This window comes from Sprattus sprattus (genome assembly GCF_963457725.1).
Source record: "Sprattus sprattus genome assembly, chromosome: 3".
In the NCBI taxonomy this organism is placed as follows: Eukaryota; Metazoa; Chordata; class Actinopteri; order Clupeiformes; family Clupeidae; genus Sprattus; species Sprattus sprattus.
Genome location: NC_137922.1, coordinates 61,573,619 through 61,597,428, shown reverse-complemented (window position 1 = coordinate 61,597,428; position 23,810 = coordinate 61,573,619). Strand labels below are relative to the sequence as shown.

At 42.3% G+C, this 23,810-nt stretch overlaps 1 protein-coding gene across 1 annotated transcript in view; it reads right to left on the bottom strand.

The window, feature by feature from the left end:
• The window catches only part of LOC308362947 (transmembrane protease serine 9-like), a gene marked incomplete at both ends in the record, with an annotated part of 47,570 nt that overhangs the window by 11,980 nt on the left and 11,780 nt on the right, over positions 1–23,810 (bottom strand). The window contains 8 exons of the mRNA XM_080835672.1: positions 11,068–11,263; positions 11,380–11,474; positions 11,671–11,939; positions 12,180–12,342; positions 12,461–12,773; positions 13,428–13,573; positions 17,602–17,870; positions 18,123–18,285. Of these exons, the coding sequence (XP_080691798.1) occupies positions 11,068–11,263; positions 11,380–11,474; positions 11,671–11,939; positions 12,180–12,342; positions 12,461–12,773; positions 13,428–13,573; positions 17,602–17,870; positions 18,123–18,285 (1,614 nt within the window). The remainder of the gene's footprint in view (positions 1–11,067; positions 11,264–11,379; positions 11,475–11,670; positions 11,940–12,179; positions 12,343–12,460; positions 12,774–13,427; positions 13,574–17,601; positions 17,871–18,122; positions 18,286–23,810) is intronic.

Sequence of the window (23,810 nt, the reverse complement as noted above, 5' to 3'; positions counted from 1 at the left end):
TGAGGAACTTTCAGAAAATGTGGCGACCTTTGGTCTCTCATCTTGAGAGAAAATCCAATTGACACCCAAGTAAAATGCACTCCTAGGGAGGGATGGGTGGGTAAGGGTAAGGGAAGGGAGGGGGGTTGTGGAGGGAGGGCGTTGGTTTTGGGTGAGTTTTTCTTTTCTTTTTGTATGGTATGTGATGTTTGTTTACATCTGTCTTCTCTGTTGTTTTTACCTCCGCCAAGGAGGTTATGTTTTCGCCCCTGTATGTTTGTTTGTCTGTTTGTCAGCAGGATTACGCAGAAACGCATGGACCGATTTCCATCAAACTTTGTGGGGCGATTGGGTAATATAACGGCAATAATTTATTAGATTTTCAGATGTCAAGGTCAAAGGTCAAGGTCACAAGGCGAAGGTTTGCATTCTCTGAATGCTCCCATTCTTGTTGTTTATGAAATGAAAAGGAAACATGTTGCTGTTAATTGCCAATTTCACTGCTCTATGACGTGTTTCCCAATAAACATATTTTAAACTAGTAATAATTTAGTTGAAAATAACTCATTTGAGTTTTGAGAACAGTGAATGATGTAATGTCATACGATGAAATAGCCCAGTGTCATTCATCTCTCAGGGAAGTGTGTGCAATCTATGCCACCGCAGATAGCTTTTTGTACTATTGTTGTGTTACATGTTGTCTTTTTGTACTATTGTTGTGTTACATGTTGTCTTTTTGTACTATTGTTGTGTTATATGTTGTTGTTGTTGTTGTTATATGATGTCTCATCGCACCAACAGGGGCAGTGCTCCAAATTTCTATTCTATTAGGCTTTTCTATTCTATTTCTATTCTATTAGGCTTTTCTATTCTATTTCTATTCTATTAGGCTTTTCTATTCTATTTCTATTCCATTAGGCTTTTCTATTCTATTTCTATTCTATTAGGCTTTTCTATCCTATTTCTATTCTATTAGGCTTTTCTATTCTAGTTCTATTCTATTAGGCTTTTCTATTCTAGTTCTATTCTAGAAATATTCTGATGTTGTTTGTTATGTTTGTGTCATTAATTAGCTTATATATTAGCTTATATTTTTACATTTGTTGTATTTCCTTCATGGGAAAGTTACATTATTTGAAGTGTATGACCTCAGGGGGAGGAGCCGAGTGGAGAATAGAGTAGGTGATTGGAGGAGAAGGAGGAGGTAGCGTGGGAATCAGGAATAATTTACATATTCATCTTAATGTTTCATTCACCTTACAGACGATATGAGTTGTCAGAACTGCAAAAGAAAATGGTTGCATTAGCATGTCTTAACACCTCCCACCAGACAAAGCAACCAAAGGAGTGTCCCATACCTTCTATGTGTTGAACACATACAATAAAAACAATAGATGCCAGAGATGCCAGAGATTTCTTTTTCTGAGAAGCTATATGAGTATTGACGTCATTCACTCACTCTACCTTCAAAGGTCAAAATAAATCTTATGGAATAAGGAATATGGATCACATCTATAGTCTTAAAACAACAGGACAACTACAAAACTGAGTTCAAAAGCCTTTATTTTTTTTTTACTTCATTTTGATAAAGTAGTAACCATGTATTCACAGTGGATGGAAAATAAGGAATAAACAGTGCAGCAGTTAGACAGCTTGAATGACAATGGATAAATCCTAACATTGGGACGAGGACGTTTACGGACCTGGATGCTATATTTATTATAGTTCAACATTTATATGCACTTGGACACTTCTGAGAAAATAACATTGGTGGCATTTTGTATGAATGACTGAGCTCTGCAACAGCGCACTCTGCTGGTATCTTCATGTACAGCATGTTATCTGTCCAATATGACCTGATAGGGAGCATAGATATCTTAGATAAAGGCTAGATATCTTGCCCGCGGAGAAGGAGAACATGTATTTGTGAAATGCATTCAATTCAATTGTGATGTCTACTTTGAGCCGACGGACTGATGCTGGTAGGCTACAGTAATATAGGCTCCTTTATTTTACCCCCGGCTTGTATTCGGGGCCCGGCCTTTATTTGTCCGTATGGACCACGACCCCGGCTACTATCTGGAGCCCGGCTTCTAATTGAATCCCGTCCTTTATTTGAGGATTTACGGTAACCAGGCTGGTTAGTTACATTACAGGGAAACCAGCCATCAAGTACATGGAACTGAGTTGTAATATTGTCAACACAACTTTCTGGTGCTTCACCACACTCTAAACATCAATGCCCTGGCAGTGGCAATAAGCTTCAGTTTTTTATTTGTTTTGATAACATTGTTTATGTTGAGAATTACACAAAGTATTTATTTTATTAAGCTGCTACTATATAAAAATGCTGATGTTAAGTATTTGCACAACAAATGTTGTGGCACTTTTGTTCATATGGCAGAATATTTAAAATAAAAGTGCGCTATACAGTACTTTTGAATTGATTCTTGGATTTTGTGTATAGAAATGCGATTAATCGCGATTAATCAGGGAAATCATGCGATTAATCGCAAATAAAAATTTTAATCGTTGCCCAGCCCTAATGTATAGTCATATTAAACCGCCAGAACAGACCTTCATGTACGTATGTATAGTAATATTTCCCTCGATTTGTGAAACTCACCACTGAATTTTTGTAAACATGACTACACGAGGACTTTCAGACTTTCACCGTAATAAACTCCATACTGAGGATCTCTTTTGACAATGTGTCCAACAGCTTTTTTAACTATTATACAACATTGGTAGTCAGGTGGGTTGACATTAAGAGTTGACCACTGAAATGTGTTTGTGTGTCCACAAACATGTGATGTCAAAACTATTCTGTGAGTAAACCTTCTTCCAGTGACCATAATAAGTTTCATCTCATTTCACAGTTAGATTGGAGGCGAGAATTTACAGATCACATTGCAACAAGGAGAATCCATCTGACTGTCATCACGATTGCAAATAACAACATCCCATACCAGCATTGTTCATGCACCGCAGGGAATGATTACATTGATTTACCTTCAGTTAATTTAAAACTCATCTGGAGAGGCATTGAGATGTAGACCTACGTTTATTAACTAGCATTACCCTGTCCCTGCAAGGTCAGTTATCTGACAGTGTCAAACATCGGCCATTCTGTTAAACAATCAAAATTCTAAGTTTAATAATGGTTTAACAATCGATGTGCTCATTTTAGTAGCTAATGGATTAAAATGACAACATGAAAACAAACACAGTCCGAGAATTAACACCATAACGATAACTGTCTAGCTAGTAAGCGAAAAGCTAACGTTAGCTAGTTTTAATCAGAGATAACTTGCCTAAGCCTAGCATAACATCAGTGGTGAAAGTAAGGTACTCACAATGACAAAATGTGAATAATGAGTATGCCTATGACCATGTAGGCTTAGTTTATTACTTTAGCAGAGGACAATTCCAACCTAGCAAATTCCATTTGGGAGACCCAGAGGTAAACTGTCCCCAGCGCCCCCTCACCTTCCCCCTCACACAGGATCTGTGCAAGGCACCTTCTTAGGGAGCAGGGGCGCCTGCAGCCCCAGGGGGCGCCAATTCGCCAATTCCCCTCACAGTGATATGAAAGATAGATAATAGAAAACCACTTCGCGGCCCAGATGATTTTTATTTCTTTTTTTTAAGTGCTCGTGCCGCCCCCCAAGTGTCATGAAAAAGTGCCACCCCGGGCAACTGCCCGGGTCGCCCGTGCCTAAAACCGCCACTGGTCAGGGGGCCCCTGATACCAATGAGGGAAATTTCCTTGAGATGCTTAAATATCTAGCGCGCTATGATGCAGTTACAGAGCAGCACCTGACAAATCCTGGTAGCCGTGTCACTTATTTAAGTCACCACTCACAGAATTAATTTATCTCTGGACTGGCAAGCGAAGCATTGTCCACTATTACAGAGTATGTCCAAGCTGCCAGACATTTTTCGGTGATAGTGGAGTTAACTATTGACATTTCAAATGTTGCCCAAATGTCTCCCAAATGAGATATGTGGATGGAGCGGGTGCGCCTATGGAACGCTTCATCAAATTCGCGGAGCTTCCTGACGGATACCATGGTGTCCGTTACCATGGCGGCGCCTACACACGCAGCGGCTTGGGGCTCTCCAGAATTTTAGGTTTTTGTTAGTAAATGTTTAGTTGTAGTCTTAGTTTAATTTAAGTTTAATTGTGAAGTTGTTGCCACGCAACATCTTGGAGGTCTCCTGACCATAGATTTTTGTTAGTAATAGTTTTAGTGAAATTGTTTACTTGGGTTGTCATGGCGATGGATACACCGCTCTCCAGGCGAAACGTTTTTGTTTATTAATAGTTTTTTTTTTTTGTTTAATGTGCCCTCCACTGGCAAAACAGTATAGCCGTGCTGAGCTCCTGGTCATAAATCGTGATGTACATCGACTGTCAAGCGAGATTTCCATCCCTCCCGAGATCCGCAGGTTAGCCAGCGAAAGCTCTGCCTCAACGGGCCGGCAGAGGAGACGCTGTGAGCGGAAGCAGAAGCGAGGCAAGCGGGCCGGTGTACGAGCTCGGCTAAAGGCTAACCCATCCAAACCACCGCTTCCTTCAATCTTCCTAGCCAATGTTCGCTCAATACGGAATAAACTGGACGAGATTAGACTTAGACTCACAGCACAGAGGACTTTGACTAGCTGCTGCTGCATGAACTTCACCGAGACGTGGTTAGACAGCACCACACCAGACGCAGCTATCCAGCTAGCAGGCCGCACCGTCTACCGGGCCGACAGAACAGCTGACTCGGGTAAGAAGACCGGTGGCGGTCTGTGTGTCTTCTTAAATAACTGCTGGTGCACAAACGCAAGCATTGTCGGAAAGCTCTGCTGCCCCGAACTGGAACTTATGCTTCTGAAGTGGAGGCCCTTCTACTTACCAAGGGAGTTTGGCATTGTTTACATCTGTGCTGTTTACATCCCTCCGGACGCTAATGCTAAACTAGCATTAGCACAGCTACACGGCTACATCAGTAAAAGACTGGCCAAACACCCAGACAGCGCCTTCATTGTAGCTGGGGATTTTAACCGTGCCAATCTCAGATCTGTGCTCCCCACATTCCATCCAAACGTGACCTGTGCAACCAGAGGCAGTGTGACACTAGACCAGGTGTACACTAATGTTGTTAAGGCTTACAAAGTACAGTCTGACTCCCACCTAGGCCTGTCTGACCACCTCTCGCTGTTCCTGTACCCCTCATACCAACAAAGAATCAGAGCGACAAGACCTGCCACCAAGTCCATAACAGTGTGGAATGAGGATACCATCCCTCAGCTACAGGACTGCTTTGACAGCACGGACTGGACACTATTTAATAGCCTGGAGGCTTCTGACGACCCAAAAATTGCACTGGAGGAATACACATCTTCAGTAATGGACTATATCAACTTCTGTGTGAACAATGTCACAAGAAGGACTGTGAGAGTGTTCCCCAACCAAAAGCCATGGATGTGCAGAGAGGTGCGTAAACTACTGAAGGCCAGATATGCAGCCTACAGATCAGGTGAACAGCAGTGTACAGCGTAGCCAGGGCAGCACTGAGAAGAGGCATAAAATCTTCAAAAGCCAAACACCGGCAACGTGTTGAGCAACTTTTCCACACTCACACCAATCCGAGACAAGTATGGGAGGGAATAAGAGCAATCTCGGACTACAAAGGGACTGCGTCACCCCCCCAGACCAGCTGTGCTACCCTGACTGAAGAGCTGAATCAGTTCTATGCACGGTTCGACAGGGACAACAATGGTGAGCTGCCTCTGCCCCTACCCTCTGACGATACTGCACCCACTCTGACCCCCCACGAGGTCAGACTCTGCCTGAAAAACATCAACCCCAGGAAAGCGGCAGGACCAGCTGGTGTGGCAGGCCGCGTACTAAAGAATTGCAGTGACCAGCTGACAGAGGTATTTACAGACATTTTCAACCGCTCTCTAGCCCTTTCACATGTCCCCCCATGTTTCAAAGCATCAACCATCATACCTGTGCCAAAAAAGACTGCAGTCAAGTGCCTGAACGACTATAGGCCAGTGGCTCTCAACCCCATACCTGCTAAATGCTTGGAAAGGCTGGTCATGAAACACATAAGAGGCATCACACCAGCTTCCTTTGATCAACACCAATTTGCCTACAAAGCGAACAGATCTACAGAGGATGCAGTAGCCCTGCTGCTTAACACTGCACTGGAGCACCTGGAGTTAAAGAACACTTACATCCGTATTCTCTTTATAGATTACAGTTCTGCATTCAATACAATCCTTCCAGGCAAACTCATCTCCAAACTTCAGGACTTAAACCTCAATGCTACACTGTGTAACTGGGTATTGGACTTCCTGACCAATCGCACACAGAGTGTACAACTGGGGAAGCATCACTCTTCAAATCTGACCATCAGCACTGGCGCCCCACAAGGTTGCGTGCTCAGCCCACTTTTATACACCCTCTACACCCATGACTGTGCTCCCTCCTGCCCATCCAACTACATCTTCAAATTTGCAGATGATACAACAGTGCTTGGCCTCATCTCCAACAACGATGAGGCTGCCTACAGGCAAGAAGTGGGAAACCTGGCAGTCTGGTGTTCAACCTCAGTGTTACATATCCCAACCAGGAGTAGTAACATAAACGGAGTCACAGTGTGGTTTGATGAACAAAAATATGAGTTTACTTAGAACAAACGAGAACGCCACAATTCCATACACAAACAGGGTGGTTATAAGGACGAAAGGAAAACGGGAAAAGAAAACCTCACGCTTGCTGTTCTGATGGGGTGAACTTGCCTGGCTCCCGTGCCCGACGTACAAATCACAGGACAGGCAAAACAAGTAGTGAGTCTTCCGCAGTCCAACTTACTTACCTACCCTAACTACCTAACCACTAATAAGGTGCTGAAAATAACCACCCGGTGCTAAACAAACAAGATCCAAAATATCAACAACGTTAACGGAGCGTTCAAGTAAAGTCAATTGACAACAGTATTGGGTGTGCCAGCGTCTGTTCTTTTGCGAGGCGAGAGCGAGCATCCATCTTGTGAACTGGATGCCTTTTATCCTGGTAGTCCAGCCCCCCAGTCATTACAGGACCACGCCCAGTCTCCACCTACAGCAGGAATTGATCAGACCAAAGCAGGAAGCAAATACAACCACAGGACTATGTAACACTCAGTCTCAACATTAAGAAAACAAAAGAGATGATCATTGACTTCCGGAAGTCTTCCCAGCATAATCACCATCTCCCACTCTACATCAACGGTGAAGAGGTTGAGCGTGTCACCTCTCTAAAGTTTCTGGGTCTGACACTGACGGAGGAGTTGTCCTGGGTCAAAAACACAGCTTCCGTTTTGGGGAAGGCCCAGCAACGCCTCTTTTACCTCCGGAAGTTGAGGAAAGAACACCTTCCTCAGAGGCTGCTGTATAATTTCTACCGCTGCGCTATAGAGAGTGTGCTTACATACTGCCTGAATGTATGGTCCTACAGCTGTACAAAGGCGGAGCAGGCAGCCATCCAGAGGCTGATTAAAACAGCGGGAAGGATCATTGGAGTAGAGCTGCCCGACATCTTGTCCATCTCCTCCTCCCGTTGCCTGCAGCGCTCTAAACGCGTCCTCACAGACCCTTCCCATCCTGCCCATCATCTGTTCCTGTTACTCCCGTCAGGGAAAAGGTTCAGATCAAAAAAGGCACGCACCTCCAGGATGGCAAAGAGCTTCTATCCCTGTGCAATAAGGCTCCTCAACAGCTTACCCACCCCACCCCCCACCCCCCTTCATCTCCCCCCGGCCCAGCCCGCCCCGCCCCCCATGGACTGCACTCTAACACTTGATGCACCTTAATATGGAAATATGGAGATATGGAAATATATTGCATTTATTATTTTTATTATTATTATTTTATGTATGATATTTATGAATCTATTTATTAATTGTTATTTATTATTATTTAGCTGTGCAAGAAGTCTGGTTGCCTCTACTGTCTCGTTGTCTTTGTGGCAATGACAAATAAAGCACTTTGAACTTTGAACTTTGAACTTTGATCAGCAGAGTCATTTTTTGACATCCTAACCAACACCCTCTCAAAGGAGCGGGGTCTTGATGTTAAACTAATTTAACTAACTTGTCAGGGCTACAGGCTAGGGTTAAAACAGCACTGTTCTGAAAATGCGCTTTATGCGCACTGTTGTGCGCACAATTTGAATTTAATCCTTATGGATGCTGTGAGCTCGTTGAACAGTGTGAAGATTTTTTTTGGAGGCCTTGAAACACTTTACACCTTTTTGACCACTAGTTTGCCCAGGCACAAGGTATTAGAGGAGGAACAACAGAAAATGCTGGACGGAACTGTTCTGACTCTGAAGAGACCGCCGGACACACGGTGGGCCTCTAGAAAGCATGCGACCGATGCAATCATTCAAAGCTTGCCTGCCATTTAAGAGGCACTGAATCGCATAAAGGTGCATCCAGGTAGTTCTCCAAAAGCTGCCTCCGAAGCAGACGGTCTACTGAAGAAAGTGTGCACGTTTGAGTTTGTTTAATGCTCACGTTTTGGATCGCACTCCTTAAGAAAACATTTGCACTACTAACTTCAAACTGAGTCATTAGATGTTAACACAGCCGTCCAGCTGATTGAGTCATGCATCCTGCAGATAACAGAGTTGCGGTCACAGGAGGCGTTTAAAGCCATGGAGAACATGGCCAGAGATTTGGCCTCACTGTGTAACGGGACGACCGACTATCTGCAGGACAGGGTGAGCAAGAAAAAAAGTTTCTGTCTGGACGAGGTTGCGGATGAGGCTCTATTGCCTATATAGGATCGTAGAGACCGTTTCAGAGTTGATGTCTTTTACTACATACGTGACGTATTTGTGTCGCAGTTTGAGCATCACTTTGCTGATTTCAGGAGAATGGCTGATAAATTTGCTGTGATGAACCCGAAACATTTTTGTCACCCTGATGCTGCTCACAAAAGTTAGAGTGCTTGCGTAGTTCTATTCGGAAGATCTGTCAAAGGCCGATGATGTGGTCGATGAATTTGCTACAATTCGTACTTTGTACCGTGAGCTGAGCATGGAATCACATGAGCTTAACACACACAGCATCCTACCATTTCTCATTGTCAACGACATGGACCGTGCTTTCGCCAACCTTGCCATTCTGTATCACATTTACCTGACCATTCCGATTAGCAGTGCTAAGGCAGAGAGGACTTTCAGCCGTCTGAAACTGATTAAGAGTTTCTTGCGATCAAGCATGGGAGAGGAGCGGTTGTCCAACTTAGCGCTGTTTTGCATCGAGAGGGACATCGAAATTGACATTGACAAAGTCATCGCAAAATTTGCTAAAGACAAGAACCGACAGATGCTGATGTAAATAAGCAAGGGCATTTGTTGCGGCCTGTTTCATGTCTGCATATGTTCTGCCTTTTTTATAACTCAGCTCGGAAAAGAAAATGATTATAGGTTAATGGAATTGTAGTTCAATCGTTGCGTGCCAGAAGGTGGCCTACTGCAGTGTGTGTGTGTGTTCATTCAGGTTTTTTTTTCATGTGGGCTTGGTTCGTGTGTAGCTCGCCCAAATTGTTGCATAAATAATTGTTATATAGGCCTATGTTTATTAAAAGTTGTCACTGTTAGGATGACTATATACTACTGTCTTTTACTTAATTTTAGGGTGCTTATGACCTCTTATCGTTGAATTTAAATATAATGTATTTTGGTAAATGGACAGATCATTAAACCCATTTTATGCATGGATGTTTGTGTGAGGGATTCTAATGAATGCTGAATGCGAGGCTACTAGCCTAGGCCTACATTTTATTCGCACATAAGGGGCTATGACGCGGATATGTGCTGTTCACAATAGAGGTTGCCATTGGTTACTTTTTATAGTTATATTTTATAGACCTAATCAGAATGTTTGTAAACAAAGGTTGCCAAGGTACTTCAGGGTGGCAAACTGTCATCCTCTCAACAGCCGAAGTAGTTAATTTATGCAAATGATATGGCGAAATCGTGTTGTGTTTAGGGTTGTAATGCCAAATGTACCCAGCCACGTAAAGGATTATTATTATAGGACTATTTCAGCAAATTCTAAATTTCAATCGTTAATAATCCTTTTCTTGAGAGTAACAACAAGCGGGCAACTCATATCAATGCTTATTTTCCCATTCTGCCTGGGCACGCTGAAAGCTGAGCTAACGGAAAGTTATGTCAACATTCTTCCCCTAGCAAATGTTAACAAGCTAGGATGTCTAAAGTTAGTCAATCAAAGCCATCAACTCGCCACAATGTTACCTGCAGAATCCGTCTCAAAAGCTTGTGCACGTTTATACAAATAGGATAATAGGAAATAAAACGTTTTTGTTGAGTTGTGGTTGGGTAGCTAACAGTAGCATAACGTTGGGTAGCATATCGTGCTAGCTTGCTAGCGTGAGAGTGCTAGTCCAGTTGTTATAAATAAACAAACCACACACAGTTGCGTGATCTGGCTTGGCTATGATACGGTTACTTCATCTTTTTTCATAATGCAGGTCGGCCAAACCGTGATTCTGACCACACTGATTTTGCCCCATCACAACACCTGGAACCTGAGATAGCCAACTCCAGTCCAACCACATAGCACAAATCCTTAAAACTGCTCTTGTACAATACAATGACAAAGTTTTCAATACTTTCAATAAGATCGATAGATAGGTACTTTATTAATGTATGCATGGACACATTCTTGTGTCCAGACAGATAGCTGTTAAGCAACAAACAATCCTGAAAATCATTCATGCTAAGTTGGATATTGTAGCGATCTCAATCACAACAAGTTTGAAACTTCAATATACTTCAATGACTTGGTAGTTGCAATATTACCGTTATTCGCTAACAAATATCAACAACAACGAAATCAAGAACGTCTAGTTTTTCGGTTCACAAGATCATAATCATAAAACGTATTGACATGACATGGAAAATCTTGTCGGAAATCCTGTCGACTTGTTAAAGTTTACTATGGGCAGGGGCAACGTTTGCAACCTCGAAGTAAGTTATTTGTTGTTGTGACGTCATGCTGAATTGAACACTACACAATCCAGGGGAGGAGAATGTGACAAAGCCTGGTGGGTCGCTCTGGATCCGGGAGCCGATCCAGGACTGGTAGCGGGACACCCTTGCATAAACACCAGGGAGTTCAGGTCGAGCACAGCCAAACCCAGAGCTGACGACCCCAGACTGGACCCAAACCGCTTGCTGCTTGTTGACCATTGGACCTCCTGAGTCACCCTGCAAACACATTATTGTAAGAAACATTATCATATATACCTTGTTCTGAAGTAGATTGGCACAATCCATGTCTATAGTCTCATGACAGCTAAATGTGCACCAAACTATTACAATACCTGGCATGAGTCTTTTCCTCCAGAGAGTAGACCAGCACAGAGCATGTTTTCTGTGATCTCCACTTCCTGTAGGGTCTCTGGGAACAGGAGAGGAACTGAAGAGGAAGAGGAGAATGAGCTTAAAAGATTGTTTATCAAATACGAAGGTGGACACAAATTCACATGTGAAGGAACCTTTTGAATGTATTTGATTGCTGACATTTATTTAGCTGTTTCTTAAAGATATCTCAGCTGTAGCATCCAAATATTTGTGGACATCAAATTGTCCTACACCCTATTGACTTGACTTACCACCTTCTCCAATGTTTCCCCATCCAGTTACCCAGCTGTCGGTGCCATTGTTGAACACACTGTCACTGGCTGCCAGACAAACCGGTCTGATGAAGTTAGTAAACTGAACGGGAGAACTGAGTCTCAGCATGGCAATGTCGTTGTCACTGGTGTCGCTGTCGTAATTGGGATGCAAGACGATTCTGTCCACGCTTCTGGACACTTCGTTGGGATTGCTGCCCTGCTGGGTCTGCCGACCCAAGGACACTGTCAGCCCGCTTGGATTGGTGCTGAAAAAGACATTAGTTTCAGTCAGAACTAGGGATGGGTATCGTTTGGGTTTCAGTCAGAACAAACAGCCCAAATGCAAGGTGATGTTTCTTCTGACCGATGGATATCCAGGTTCAAAACAACAACAGAATCAGCATGAATTGATGAGGGGCGTCAACAACCTATAACGTTCTTTTTTGTAAATTAGCACCAAACACAGTTCTTACAGCATCCGTTCCTTGGGCCCAACCCCTACTCACCTTGAAAAGCAGTGAGCAGCAGATACAACCCACTCCTTGTTGATCAGTGAACCTCCACAGAAATGGCCTCCAGACATCTGTAGACTAGCCTGCCAGGGCCAGCTGCCTAGAGGGGCATCTTGTCCTCCAACTATCCTGGGGTTGAGTGGAGTTGTGCCGCAAACTGACAAAAAACAACAACACGCCTGAGATACTCTGAGAGGCAAAGCAGCATCAAAAGAAAAGTGGAAGTTCCTAAAGGATGAGACAGCCAACAGCAGGTCCATTGGAATTCAACTCACCATCAGCTGAAAGACTCTCAGTGGGAGCTGGGGTTGTCACCCCCGAGGATGGTGGAGGCGGGGGTGGGGGTGGTGGTGGTGGTGGGGGCAGAAGCCCAGGGCAGGTGTGGCTGCTGTCACCATCGACTCCAGGGGAGGAGAATGTGACAAAGCCTGGTGGTTCTCTCCTAACGCGTCTTCTTATCCATGACTGGTAACGTGACACCCTTGTGTAGACACCAGGGAGTTCGGGTCGAGCGCAGCCAAAGCTAACCACTCCAGATTGGACCCACACATTGTTCTTCTTGCTCATCATCGGACCTCCTGAATCTCCCTGGAAACATAGTTGTTGTGGATATGTGTCCCAGTACCGTGTCACATCTCTCAATATCATGAACAGTTTAAGGTTTTATCTCAACTGCCCCTCCAGTTATCCCAACAAACATTGACTGATCACTTCATTATAAAACTTACGAGCAATCTTCTCCAGCTTTTTTTGTTGTAAATTTTGTATCATTTCTATATGTCTCCTCATCTTTCTGTTGATATCCGATATTTACTACCATCACTTGTGCGTACACCTGGACTTTATATATACTTATATCATAGCTGCACGACCCACTTCTATTGCTGCTTGTCTTACCACTGATATACCATCAATACTGTTCATACTCCATATATTTCCTTATTTCATACTCTATTCATCTTATTTATTTACATATAATATATACATATACTATACATATACACATACCCACTTTACTGCTTTTTTGCACTTCTGGTTAGATGCTAAACTGCATTTCGTTGTCTCAGTACTTTTTCTCTGTGAAATGACAATACAATTGAATCTACTCTAATCTACAAAATGTCCACAGGCGTTTGAGGAACTCAATCAACAGCCAGAGTCATATTCATTTATTTTACCACTGTTTCCAGTGAGTAAACGAGACATTTAAATCATTGTCATAAGAATCAACATGTATTTCACCTGGCATGAGTCTTTGCCTCCAGCGAGTAGACCAGCACAGATCATGTTCACTGTGATCATTCCAACGCCGTTCAGGCAGTTGCACTGTGTATTACCCACCACTAGGACCTCCACTTCCTGTAGCGTCTCTGGGAATGGGAGGGGAACTAGTGCAGAGGGAGTAAAGAGAAAGAATAAGATGGCTGCTAGTATCCATTCTATACATTATACTATAGTCAGAACTTAAGGCAACCAATCATTAGAAATGCTTCTAACACGTATTGTTTTACAAACAATACTGCTTTAATTCAGCAATGATATAGCTGTTGTTTTTTTAACCACAAATTCATGAGATTATTGTAAATAGTGTTGCTGTTGTTGTTATTGTCATCATTGTTTTAGTATTATATAACACCTTGCCCTTAAATCCCAATAAGTTACAAAAAAATGTAAAAGTTGATCTGCCTTTGTAAACTTTGGGCGTAGCTACATTAAATATCTGATTGATTATTACACCACTGTTTGGTGAACTGGGTTAAATATCTGATTGATTATTGCACCACTGTTTGGTGAACTGGGTTAGATATCTGATTGATTATTACACCACTGTTTGGTGAACTGGGTTAGGGCGTAGCTACTAGGGATGGGCATTCGGTTAAATTGTCCTAATCGATCGTCGGAAGAATAAACGATCGATTTTCGATTAATCGTTAAAAATGTTATATTAAAATTCACTATTTATAGGCTATATTAAAATGCAATGAAAAAAGAGAAAACAAAGTGTGTTCCTCAATGAGATCTTTATTACAAGATTGACAACTGTGGCAGTTAAACCAGATCCGTTTAATGGTTACACTTGAAAATATGCGCTGCTGTACTCTTAAGCAGCGGCACCGACAGCTAGAAGCCGGTGCTCATAAACACAACTTACTCTGGGTTTTTTTTCTCTCGAGAAAGAGGCTGAGAGAGAGTTAAGCCTACCTAACAATGAGTTAGGCTAATTAACAAAGCTCCATTTAAACAACCAGTAACAGTATTATCGACAAGCCATTCAATTCACCGGTAAAGAAAATATTAATAGTTAAGCCCTAAACCTACAAGTCCAGGAGCTTAGAATAACAGCTGATAGTAAGCGACAACTTTTAAGATGATTATTGACAAACTGACCAGCGCCAATTTCAAGCTACATCATTCCCTGGTTTTGTAACCAGAAACAATAACCCTGGAAGGTATTGCAAACTAGTAACTAACTGTTAAAGCACTTGTTTTCAAAACACCCAGTTAGCTAGCTTGGCTACCTTTCGGAATCCTTCAAGTCAAGTTCGCCAGCAAACCTAGGTTAGGTAGGGATGCTAACTTAGCCACGGTAAGCTAAGTAATGGAGGCTGGTAACTACCTATTACAAAACCATCCGTCTAGCAAGGAAAGGTTATTTTTCCTGCATTATTACAGAAAATGCCAGAAATTCCAGAGTTCTGTTCTCCACCATTGACCGGCTGCTAAACACTGTCCCTGCCCCCCCACTATCCTCAGCAGCTAAATGCGAAGAGTTTGCTCAGTTCTTCAAGAACAAAATATCATCGATCAGATCTAGTATCACTACTACTGGAGGCGAAATTGACATCCATAGATCTTGCAACTTAACCATGAGCAGTTTTACATGTATCACACTAAGTGAACTCTCCAAAATCATCATTGAATGTAAATCTACAACCTCAGATATTGATCCTATTCCCACTGCATTCTTTAAGCGAGTGTTTGATAGTGTCTCAGGTCCGGTCCTTGACATCATAAACACATCCCTGAGAACTGGCGTTTTCCCAGATGCCTTCAAAACAGCTGTTGTAAAGCCCCTATTAAAGAAACCCAAATTGGATACCAGTACACTAGCAAACTATAGGCCGATATCAAATCTTCCCTTTATTAGTAAAGTCCTTGAAAAGATAGTATTAGTCCAAAAAATTCCTTTCTGGAACAAAATAACATATTGGAAGTCTTTCAGTCAGGTTTCAGAAAATATCACAGTACTGAAACCGCTCTCACCAAAATAATTAGCGACCTCAGACAAAACTCTGATGCAAATAAAGTTTCTATCCTTATCCTATTAGATCTTAGTGCAGCATTTGATACCATTGATCACGACATCCTAATCAATAGACTTGAAAATCTTATTGGGTTCTCAGACTGTGTATTGAACTGGATCAAAACATATATTAGAGGAAGGAAGTTTTGCGTTAGTCTAGGAGACCATATGTCAGAGAAACATGAAAGCTGCTATGGGGTTGCACAAGGGAGCTGTTTAGGTCCATTACTCTTTTCTCTTTATATGTTACCACTCAGTGACATCATCAGAGAATACAGTATAGATTTTCATAGCTACGCGGATGACACCCAACTGTATATTTCCGCTGAACCTAATGATGCGAAGGCCATACACTCCATTACCAACTGTTTATTGGCAATAAACAAATGGATGAACAATAACTTTCTAAAACTAAATGAGGACAAAACTGAAGTCCTACTTATCGGCCCCAAATTAAAAAGAGAGATGCTAATCAAGAATCTAGGAGGTTTAACCCGGTGGATTAAACCTGAGGTGAAAAGTCTCGGTGTCATCCTGGACTCACATTTGAATTTCAACTCCCACATTAACAAAGTGACCAAAACAGCTTTCTTTCACCTCAGGAACATAGCAAAGGTACGACCATTCATAAACCAAAATGATGCCGAGAAGCTTATCCATGCTTTCATATCGAGCCGGCTAGACTACTGTAATTCACTTCTCGCTGGTCTTCCCAAGAAAACAACTGAAAGACTCCAGCTCATTCAAAACTCTGCAGCTAGACTATTAACCAAAACTAAAAGGAGAGAACACATTAGTCCTGTCCTAGCTACTTTACACTGGCTTCCTGTTACCTTTAGAATTGACTTTAAGGTCCTCCTCCTCACATACAAAGCTCTAAATGGACAAGGCCCTAGCTACATTGCTAACTCTCTTACTAACTACACACCAGCTAGAACACTGCGATCATCAGATACAGGTCTGTTACAGGTCACCAGAGGCAGTCATAAGAAGATTGGTGACGCAGCCTTTGTCAACTACGCCCCAAAATTATGGAACACATTACCCATTAATATTAGAGAAGCAAACACGCTAGACACCTTTAAAAAGCAGCTTAAAACCTTTCTTTTTACCAAAGCATTTTATTAATTTTATCTGGCACTATTTATTTCTCTGTAACTATTTTTACTATTTCTCTTTTAAACTGTTTTAAGGGTTTTTATTTATTTATTTTATCATGATGTTAATAAGCCTATCAGAACACCAGGTTCTGATACGATGTTGATCATTTTGTATTTATCTTTTACTCCATGTACTGCTCCTGCTGCTTGCTTTTATTGATTTTATGTAAAGCACTTCGAAATGTGCTATATAAATAAAGTCTTACTTACTTACTTACTTACTTACTGCTGGTAGGATGGCAAGCTATTTCCAACAGTGCTGATAAATATGGTTGGTTCCAAATGTTCAATACTTACTTAGTTGTGTACTGTCACTAACCAGGGTCGGATGTGCGTGGTACATCATTTGAGTTGTGGCCGAGTTGTACTTACACAGCTTCGCAGTGTTGTCAATAAACTAAGTCATTTTTTTTTTAAATCAAAATGTTCACACGCTACACTTCGCCGCGACCTCTTCATGTTTACTTTTGAAAGACACGGAAACTCGCAGGTAACAGAGTAGGCCTGTGGCGTTTTTTCAAACATTGCCCTTGTTTGGTGACATTTTTAATTGCTGCCACATAGCGAAATCCATTGCATTCCTCCAAGACTCACACTACGCAACAGAACATGCATTCGTTTTATCGATGAAAAAATAATGTCATCGATGAAATTCTTCTCTTATAGATCAATGAATTGATCGTCGATTACTTATGCCCATCCCTAGTAGCTACATTAAATATCTGATTGATTATTACACCACTGTTTGGTGAACTGGGTCAGGGTTAGGTACATTACATATCTGATTGATTATTACACCACTGTTTGGTGAACTGGGTCAGGGTTAGGTACATTACATATCTGATTGATTATTACACCATGGTTTGGTGAACTGGGTTAAATATCTGATTGATTATTACACCACTGTTAGGGTTAGGGTTAGGGTTAGGTACTGTTTGGTGAACTGACTCACCTCCCTCTTGAATGTTGCCCCATCCCGTGACCCAGCTGTCCACGCCGCTGTGGAAATCACTGTCGCCGGCAGCCAGGCAGACGGGCCGAATGAAGTCGGTGAACTGAACTGAGCCTTGGAGTCTCAGCAGAGCGATGTCGTTGTTGTTCGTTCTTCGATTATATCGAGGGTGCAGGACCACTCTCGCCACCCTTCTGGACACCTCATTGGGGTTCCTGATCCGCTGGGCTTGACGGCCGAGGTAGACTATCAGTCCTTGAGGTCTCGTGCTTAAAACAGGAGGGGAACAGAGTACAGGGGTCAAAGGGCATGGCATGTTCTTCTGACAGCGAACACAATGAGGTAAACCTGTAGTCGCTCCTGCACCCAGTCTGGGCAGTTTCTCGTTTAAAATCTCAACACATTGAATTCCTTCTAAATGAATTTCATTTTCATTTCATTCTTTTCTCCTTTTTTACCCTGACCACTCATCACACATTTGTCATTAAGACCTTTAATAACAAATATTGTGATTTCTATACCTTGAAAAGCAATGGGCAGCAGTCAAGATCCAGTCTTTGTTAATGAGAGACCCTCCACAGAAATGTCTCCTAAATCTGTGCAGACTGGCCTGCCAGGGCCAGCTCCCCGGGGGTGCATCCTGTCCTCCGACTTTAGTGCTGCTCACCGAGGGTTGGCCACACACTAAGCAACGGGAAAACGTAAAGTTTAAACGCACAACATATGCGGAGCAGGAGCAGGAACATGAAGGTCCCAAAGTATGTGTGATGCAAAGTTCTGGTTGCATTTAGTAGTGAGGTAATTCAGTGCAAGGGACAGTTATTGAGCCTTTGGGAGATAAATGCCAGATAACCCGTCGGCACACTTGGCAGGTGACCGCCTGGGGATGCAGGAGTAGCCTATTGATGTGAGACGTACGGACATTTTATACCTTTAATAATACACTATATTGCGATTTCTATACCTTGAAAAACAATGGGCAGCAGTCAAGATCCAGCAGGAGCTGTATCACCGTGAGACAGACTGACATTACGCTGTCGAGTTTCCGTGACCGCATTTGTGTGACGGGATTTGTATCCAGCGAGGATAGCGTACAATAGTACGGTGTTAGTTGGACTAGGTTATCTGCGTTTGTATATGTGCTCTTGATATAATTTTGCTATTATACTGTTATCTGTTCTTCAATTTATAATTGCGGTGGTGAGGAATTATCCAATATTCAGCTAGATCAGCTGTTTTTTTTTGCGACTGGGACTAAATCGCCAACCTTTGTATTTCGTGTCACAAATGTATCCATAACGTCAATATTAGCCTTATTGCCCACTACACTATCATTCACCGGGGAAGTTTGTTTTCATTGTCCCGCTGCAATTCATTCGCCAACGTCAATCAAATGGTTCCAGGTCACATTTTCATCCCGGTCCACCATCTAATGTTTCAGTTTTTCTCAGTTGCTAAAACTCATTTTGTCAAAGCATGCCTCGGTTTCTCTTAGCTCTAAACACAAATCCCAAAACCACTCACACAAAATGCAAAACCCTTTATATCTCCTGCAAAATGCTACTTTGGTTTCAAAACACTATTATGTCACCTCAAAAGGGTATTTTGTTTTCAAATGACAAACACAGACCATTATTTGAGTAGACATTCTAAGCATTGAATGACCACTGATGTGCTCAATGGAAAACACTCCAATAAAATGGGAAAACACTAGTATGAAGGAGCTTATCAGGAGCATTATGCCTTTTCATCTCTATTATGTAAGGGATAATGTATTGTCCGGAGGTCATTCTCCAAAAATAATTCCCGACGGGGCGAACAACACCCCGACGCGCAGCTGAAGGGAATTATTTTTGGAGAATGACCGACAGAAAATACATTATCCCGCTTATTATACGGTTACTTGCCAAAAACGATAGAAGACATTCCTCCAACATACCTCTTTTTAATGATTTAGTTGCCATTTCATGAGTCCCGTTTAGAAATAAATAGTTCTTCAAGCAAATAGAACTTTGAAGTTTCAGGTGTTGCATAGCAACCCATTAATTGCTGACTTCAAATTACTGTCTACTATTGCGTTAAAATGACTGGACTTCTGGCGGAATGATATGAAAGATGTGAATTAGAAGTACAAAACCCGTTGCCAATGACAGCGGCCATTATCGTTTCGCAGCGGTATGTTAGCAGGAATTAATGTGACCTATGACGTAGGGATGGCCCATTCAAATCAACGGTACTTTTTGGAACATTCTGAAGAGCCGTATAATAATACTGTATACTTTCTCGTGTTGTATATTATTGTAACTGTATAATGTTTTAACTCAAATATAAAACCACACACATATACAACTTAAAAAATTCTTTTTTTTTCCAAAAGTGCTGTAGCCTTTGCATCAGAGCAAACAGAACTAAATGTGAAGATGATTTGCGCAGAACAAACAATAGGATATAGGCCAGTACAGTCAACAAAAAAAGAAAGAAAAATTTAAAATAAAAAAGAACATAAAAACTATGCTGCATCCTGTTCTTGCTCAAGACAATATTGACAATTGTTGTGTTGTGAAACATCTTACATAAAATAACATTGGATTGGATCGCAATACAGTACAGCTGTGGAAATGTGTATGACTTACATAGTCATAGCATAATTGTTTGACTATCTGAATTTCTGTCAAAAGGCACCCTGTACACCTGCTTCATTCTCAAGATGTTCTACCTGAGAACATGGTCCACTGTGGATAGGCTCACTGTATTGATGTTTAGGAATATGTCTTGGTCATCAATGGTTGCACTTTTGTATTTATAATTTTACAAATACAGTACAATGTAAAATACTCTAAATACAAGAATACTATGCTCCTGATAAGGCATTCAAACAGTGTTTTACATTCATAGTAGTGTTTCTTACCCATTCTCTCTTCTGAATGTCTGGAGAATGGATGCACCTGAGAAGCGGCTTATGTTTGGTTGAACCCTTTGGCCAGCCTCCTGCATGGTCAAACCCATATTGACCACATGGTTGAACACATTGGCCTGAGATACAGTAATGGCTCTCCTTCTTGCTCTTCCTCTTGTAACGTGCAGGCTCAATGCACAAAACATAATAGGGCGGGGCCTAGACCCGCCAGGGTCGTAACACCCCCCCCCCTTAAAACAGAAGCCCACCTAAATGGGATTCTGTACTATTTAAAACAATACTAGACTGTCCACGTCACAAATTACAATCATTCCCACAACACTCATACTGGGGTCAGAATGTAACAATACCACCTCCACTCACACGCTCACACTCCTCACGCTCACCAGTCACACAACCTGCTGCCCCCCAGCAATTCCAGGCCCTGGAAAAGTAATCTAAGAGGGACAGGGTAAGAGACAGGAGAGGAGAAACTAGTACATGTCAGTGCATCGGAGAAGAACGACAACGATCAAATCTGTGATGACCCTCAGTGACAGCATATTTCCCAATGGGAAGGGTTAGGGTTAGAGCCACCATATTTCTGCATAGCTCCCAAGGAAAGAATGGGTTAGAACTACCAGCTTCACTGCCTAGTTCCCAGAGGACAAATTAGAACTACCAGATACACTGGCTAGTTCTCAAAGGACAAAATAGAACTACCAGATTCACACACTAGTTCCCAAAGGACAAAATAGAACTACCAGATTCACTGGCTAGTTCCCAAAGGACAAATTAGAACTACCAGATACACTGGCTAGTTCCCAAGGACAAAGAGGTTAGAACTACCAGCTTCACTGCATAGTTCCCAAAGGAAAGAGTGGGTAAGGGTTAAACTGCCACTAGACGTGATCACCAATCATTTTTTCTCCAAAGTCCCAGACGCGACAGTGCACAATCAATTAAACACAGGTGTAGTGCCACCCAATCATGAAACCCAAAGACTAGAGCTGCCCCGCATCCATCTAAAAAAAATCTAGCTATTTCCAGTGCTAGTCTTCAATGTGCCCTCATGTAATTGAGTTGCTAAGCAACCCCAGCAGGTACGACACACCCATGAAAAACAACAAACAAAAATAAAAGGGCAAAAAAAAACAGCGGTATGCGCTCTTCACCTGCGCAGGGGTTCACATTAGCTTGGTAAGGTATAACCTACCATCCCCCACCCAGTTACCAACTACACCTGTACTCACCCTTCACCAGTACGCACACGGCGCACCCTGCCTGCAGCACAAGCCAAAAGCTGCAGTCTCTTTAAAAATGGCTCTCCTCCTCCACCGCAAACAAAAGAAGTCAAACTAATCGCCACCAAATTAACAAATCAATCGATTCCCAAACAAAAGGCTACTCAATGAAATTCTTAATCAAACAATTTACCAAAATGTACTTTCCATTGAAATAATTCTCCAATTTTCCAGCGTGGGTCTCCCCAATATTTTTTTTGCTGGACCGGCAGTTTACACCCTTCAGCACCAACGGCCAATCATATCAACCAAATTTCACTGACAGCTTTACAACCACTATTTTGGAAAATTAGTGGATGAAAACATAGTCTTACCTGATTCTGAAAAAAAATTATGTCTATGTTATGTACCAAATTCCAAAACAAATCTGGACGAGACCCCATATGTAACGTGCAGGCTCAATGCACGAAACATAAAGGGGAGGCCACGCTGGTTTTCAAAGAATAAATATTTTATTAAAAGGATAAGGCTACTTCAAAGTAAAAGGAATGCAAAAGCGTGGTGCAATTCAGTATTGTGAGGAGTAAACCAAAGTGTCGTGCAAAGTCAGTTTAGGGGTTAACAAACGAAAAGACGATAAAGATCCCACTTTATGCCAACAAAGAACCGAACACAAACCCAAATTCCTACTACCAACGATCAACCAAAGAACAACGCGCCAAAGAGCCAAAATGCCGGGAGGACCAGAGCAGCCTTGACTGCTGGCTGGTCATGGCTTATGTAGCCCAGCTAATCAGGAACACACCTGTCATCAATCTACCAGGCTGATCAGGAACACACCGGTCCTCAATCACCTACTGCAGAGACAGAGAGGTGGAGAAAAGCAGTAGAGAGAACAGGCATGACACTCATAGGGCGGGGCCTAGACCCGCCAGGGTCGTAACACTCTTCATCCTTTTCCTCCTACTCCTCCTCTTACTCTCAGTCCTCTGCCTCTCTGATCACCTCTCACTTCAATGTTGCCATAAATGGTTCTCCAAACCAGAACAGCTTTGGAAATGGAAGTTTTGCCATTTGAATAACAGTGTGTTCTGTCTGAAAACAAGGAGGTTTTGGCATTGATGAAGTGTGCAAAGTAGAGAGGATGGTGTTTAGTGTTTTGAAGAAAGTGTGGTTAACAATTTAAATCTGTGTCTAAAGCAGAGAATTGTGTGTTGTGTTTTGAAGAAAGTGTGGCTAACAATTGAATTGTGCTTATAGTTTAGCAGAATTGGTTTAGGGAGTTGGCACATGAGTTACAGGTTGTGGTCATTGTGCCATAAGTTCCAGTTTTTGAGTGTTATCAACGGAGAAAAACTGTAATACAGTGTTGTATAATGGTGTGGCTCCGATAATGTATAATGGAGCAACACGTAGGCTACAGGGTGGGTGTGGTAAAGCGAGAGAGAGAGAGAGAGAGAGAGAGAGAGTGAGCGAGCGAGAGAGATGGAGAGAACAGGGATGCACACGGATAGATCAGATGTAGCGACCGGAGCAAAGCTGTGTTGCTGTATCGTTGAACTCTGTGCAACCGGTGTGGAGAATAAATCCTTGGGCCAAATCAAGTTGCCATTCATTTGCTCAACAACTGCAGTCCGAAGGGAAAGGAAGATAACCCCTGAGTTATATAAAACACTTCGGCCCTCGAGCAGTAAACAAAAGTCTCATCTGTAATCTCCGACTACAACTAGCAAGAAAGGTAAACAACAGCCTAATTAATACAATAAAATACTTTATAGGCTAATTAAAACAATATTTCTTAGTTTGAGTGTTTTTTTTTAGTGCGATGGGGGTGTATGGTCGTTATTGTCTATAAAGGAAGGCATTGCAACAGGAAAATCTCCCGTTCATCGCGTCCATTCGTGCCCCGCCTGTCACGTCTCAGCGCCCCACACCTTGAGAAGCGATGTATGACGTTTACACACAAGCAGCCTAGCGTCACAACGGACACAGTCTACAGCTTGACCAGAATCAAGGGTTTTTTGTGAGTTTCTAGTAGGACACTATTATAAATAGGATTTAGGCTAATT